General features: G+C 36.2%; 1 protein-coding gene across 2 annotated transcripts in view; it reads left to right on the forward strand.

Annotated features, from left to right (window-relative positions):
• Nucleotides 1-4,938, forward strand: part of LOC106878004 (cytochrome P450 3A24) — a 46,481-nt gene that overhangs the window by 31,837 nt on the left and 9,706 nt on the right. Inside the window, exons 2-6 of one of the 2 annotated variants that reach the window (XM_052972880.1) lie at nt 15-111; nt 1,274-1,329; nt 2,458-2,554; nt 3,850-3,975; nt 4,217-4,305. In XM_052972880.1, the coding sequence (XP_052828840.1) occupies nt 15-111; nt 1,274-1,329; nt 2,458-2,554; nt 3,850-3,975; nt 4,217-4,305 (465 nt within the window). The remainder of the gene's footprint in view (nt 1-14; nt 112-1,273; nt 1,330-2,457; nt 2,555-3,849; nt 3,976-4,216; nt 4,306-4,938) is intronic. The other variant, XM_052972881.1, reaches the window with a different exon arrangement.

The raw sequence follows: 4,938 nt of genomic DNA on the forward strand, positions 1-4,938 counted from the left end.
CTTATATGTTTCAGGACTCGCAAAGAAAGTATGAAGATCTTCAAACAAATCAATGTTCCTGGTCCACCACCAAATTTTCTTTTTGGGAATTTGATATCTTTTGCTAAGAAGGTATTTTTCATTATTTTATTTTTATCATTATTATACGTTATTGTTGTTGTTATCATATTCTTCTACAGAAAGAATGAACTGATATGATTCAGTCAAAAATATTTTGTCCACCATAGTGCGTGTGTGTGTGTGTGTGTGTGTGTATGTGTTGTGTGTGTGTGTGTGTGTGTATTGGTTTCACATTTTGGCACAAGGCTAACAATTTCAGGGAGAGTGGTGGTGGTGGTGGTTGTGGGGTAAGTAGATTGCATTGATCCCCTAGTATTCAACTGGTACTTATTTTATCAATTCTGAAAGAATGAATGGCAAAGTCAACCACAGCAAAATTTGTAAAGACAGATGAAATGTCAGGAAGCATTTCTGCCTGACATGCAGACAATTCATCCAGCTTGAAGGGAGAATATATATTGATAACGAGTATTTCTAGTCTCAATACTGAACAACTGAGGGAGAGTTCTTGTACACCAACCAGTTAACTCCCTATGGAAGCTTTCTATGCTCCCACTCGTTAATTACAGGTCTGTCCAAAAGGAAGCAAAAAGTTACAATTTAATCACCTTTGTCTCTTTCAAAAACCTTTTCCTCTGTGGATGTAACAAACGTTCATCATTGAATAATGGTGATTAAAATTTTAGCCTTTACTGCATTTGATGGCACAAATGACCCCAGACATAGAGGAACCCACATTTCAGTAGAAGATATTCAGATAAAAATGGGTTTTAGTGTATTAACCCTTTGGCATTTAAACCTGACCAAACCTGGCTCAAATATTCTCCTTGTTTTATGTTTAAACTGGCCATGTCCAGCTTCTCACACCAACCATACAATGTTATTCTAAAAATAATCACATCATCAAAATCTTGAAGCTACAAGATAATCCCTGATTAATTCAAAACAATGAGGATAAATAAGGATTATATTTGACAGAGTAATCTGAATGCTGAAGAGTTAAAGCACAAAATTAGATTATGGGGACAGTGTAGGGGGTTACAACTTTACATAAAGGGGGTTTGGGGTTGCAACTTTACATAAAGGACCCAGGATGACTTTTTTAGATAGTTTTTCAAATACAATAATTCATTATTTCACTGCTGGCATCATTTTCTTTTTTGGTTTTTATGCTGTACACATCCCAGGATATATTTCTTATTTTCTTTTACAGCAAGCTTTCTACAGCACTTACCTTGATTGGTACAAAATTTATGGTAAAACATTTGGGTAAGTTTCCTTACTGTTTTCAAAAACTATTTTTGCATTTGTACTTGTTTGTATTTTTATCTTTTGTTATTTTTAACGTCTCATTACGAAAAATACTCTTGATGTAATTAATCAAATTGAAATCCTATATAATTAGTTGTACGTTTAATGATTAAGTTTGTCATAAAGATTATTGAAGCAAAAAGGTCAGGAGTTTTCTTTGAGATCATCATCATCATCATCTAAAATAGAAATTTTAGTTCAGAAAATGCTTTGGCACTCCACCGCTTCTTCCCCTTTGTCTGCCAGATATCGGTACCAGATATCGGTACCATTGACACTCCACCACTTCTTCCCCTTCCTCTGCAACAACTTTGCTGGCTTAGCTCCCCACTCTCAACTGACTCAGTTCCTGTTTGGTTTAGAGCTGGGGGTCTCAATCGGGGTCCATATGGCTCTTGGAGGTCCATATAAGATTTATTTGCAATAAACAAGTTATACTTTTTATAATACACAAAATACAGCAGGGTTTTCTCTTTTTTGATATTCCCCGAATGGCTCTGGTGGTGCAGGAGAATGAGATGGGAATCAAAGGGTTCCATAGGCAGAAAATGGTCGAAAAATACTGGTTTACAGTCTCTCTCTCTTGGATCAGTCTTGCAAATTAACTCAGACTCCCTTGTTAACCCAAACTTCTTTGTTAACCTAGACCCCCTCGTTAACTCAAACTCCCTCGTTAACCCAGACTCCCTCGTTGACCCAGACCCCCTCGTTAACCTAGACTCCTTCATTAACTGGATTATTTTTCCAGTTTTTTTTACTTAATTTTTGAGAGCAGTCAGGTTCATTTTTAGTTTCCTCATTTGTGAGAGCAGTCTAGTTTGTTTCAGATATTCTCATTTTAAAAAATCATCCTTGGCTAATCGTTGAAAGGACGTTGGTATTGCTCTGGCGGAGGTCTGCACTCTCTGAGTTCTCTTGTTGGTGTTATGATGATCATCATCATCATTTCTCTTTATCTCAGGTTTTGTTGCAGCTCCTGGTGTCTTGCATGCATAGCGGGTTTGCTACCTGCAGCCTACGGTACCATGCTATCCGTTCTTTTCAGCTATCTAATTCTTTCTTTATTATTTTTTTTTTTTCCAACAGCTACTTTGAAGGTCTTCGACCAGTTTTGGTAACAGCGGATCTGGATGTTCTAAATCAAGTGATGGTGAAAAAGTTTGATATTTTTCATGCTCGAAAGGTAAAAAATGTGTTGAAACACTAGGTTTATTCTTTTATTTGTTTCTGATATTGGAATGTGGCCATGCTGGGGCACCACCCTGAAGGGTTTCATTGAACAAATTGCCCCCAGGACTTCTACTCCCTTTTTTTTTGTTATTGAAGTCTGGTACTTATTCAATCAGTCTCTTTAGATGACTAATTATATCACAGGGATGTAAACAAACTAACACCAGTTGTCAAGTGGTGTGGGAACAAACACACACACAGGACAGCTTCTACACAGTTTCCATTACATTTATAAATCTACTCACAAAGCTTTGGTTTGCCTTGAGCTATTGTGGAAGACACTTTCCTAAGATGCCATGCAGTGGGACTGAACTTGCAACCAAGTGGTTGGCAAGCAGGCTTCATAACCATACGACTATACCTTCCCCTAGTTAACATAGACTACCAATTTGGGTTTTTGACAGACAGACAGACAGACAGGTAGACAGACAGATAGATAGACAGACAGATACATACATACATACGTACATGCACACAAACAAACAAAATGTTCAAATCTTAAACCTATCCAGCAGACTGAGTGACTTCTAATAAAAATCACTTAAACCTTAACCATTCTAAACTAAAGTTGGTCTCAACATATTTAATGCAAGGAACAAAAAAGTCCCATCTTTTGTTGTTACTTTCTCTTCCATATCTAATTATTTCTAATTAGATTTTGGTTAGCCATTCTTATAGTCAATATATTAACAGTTACTTTAGTTGTCTTCATGTGGGTGGAATCTCTAACTAACTTCAATAATTTTAAATAATCTTGGTGGTGGAGGGTGCTAGTAGATTACACCAACCCCAGTGTATAACTGGTACTTATTTTATCAGCCCTGAATGGATGAAAGGCAAGGTCAACACCAACAGCATCTGAACTCAAAACATAAAAGTCAGACAAAATGCCACAAAGAATTTCCTTTGTTGTTGATTCTACCATTTTGCTGCCTGAGTAAAATTAAATATCATTAACTTAATTTAGACAAAAGTAAATCAGTCAAAATCGATTCCAAGGGATTGTCATGATTTCAACCAATTGGAGCAGATATTTATTATAAGTATGGTTTTTATCCAGATTTTTGGTGGAGGCAGATTTAAGTCCTTCATCTCTGGCTGGTTTTCTATCGACTCCATGTCATAAAAGAATGAGCACCACATAATGCTGAAATATTAAAAGTCGATTTCTTTAGACAATATTGCATGATGACCCTGTCACTGTGCAATACCAACACACTGCCTCTCAACATCCTTTCTCCATTTTAGGTTTTTCCAGTTCAAGTCGATCCAGATAAAGATGATGAAGTCCATATGTTTTTCGCTCGTGGTGACAGATGGAAACGTCTTCGAGCCATCAGTAACCCAGCTTTCACCTCAGCTAAAATACGAAAGGTTATTTTACCATTACATCTTAGTTATTTATTTATGTATTTATTTATTTATTGGATTATAAAAACATCAGGATTTGAAATTTAGGAGCATTTTTCAAGATGTGTACAGATCAGAAGAAACTACTTTAGAAGCTGACTTTGAAAAGTTTCCTAATGAAAGTACTTTATTGAAGGTGATTACTGTTGGTTATTGAAGAATTTACTGCTTTAAATGCGTTATTTCTCCATTTATTCTATTCCAGATGTCATCTTTGGTCCATAACTGCATAGACAATGTCATCGCAGAACTGAAAAGGCGAGCGCACAACAACGAGAGTATTGAAATGTATGAGTAGGTAACATATTTGTAATTAACAATAGAAACTCACTTTTTATTACTATGTCACCCCCACCCACCCAGCCCAGCCCAAACATCATCATCATTATTCCCATCGTCATCGTCATCATCATCATCATCATCATCGTTAGCATTTTTACATGCACTTTCTAGGCTGGCATAGGTTGATAAGTTATATGGAAATATCTACTTGGAAACAGGTGAGGGGTGCTGACAGAAAAGACACTTGGCTAAAGATAATCTGCCTCAACAAATCCCATCTGATCCATGCAAGAGTTTATAATGATGATGATATGTAAAGGCAAAAATGATACTCTGGAAGCAACAACAGAGGTATCAGTCTGATTGACTGAATTATGAAGCAGAAAGTGCCTCAGCAAAATTGGTAGGTGAAGAAGTGGCAGCAGGTTCGTGTGGAAGGATTTAATGGATAAGAAAGACAAAAAAAACATGGACAAATGGTGAAAGTTTTTGTAACCCATACAAGCATGGAAAAATGAATGTAAAAAGATGGTGACAATGTGTGTGTGTGTGTGTGTGTGTGTGTGTATGTATGTGTGTGTGTGTGTATATATATATATATATATATATATATATATATCATTTGCTTTTATAAAAACCTTGCAG

The sequence above is a fragment of the Octopus bimaculoides genome, chromosome 14, assembly GCF_001194135.2.
Source record: "Octopus bimaculoides isolate UCB-OBI-ISO-001 chromosome 14, ASM119413v2, whole genome shotgun sequence".
In the NCBI taxonomy this organism is placed as follows: domain Eukaryota; kingdom Metazoa; phylum Mollusca; class Cephalopoda; order Octopoda; family Octopodidae; genus Octopus; species Octopus bimaculoides.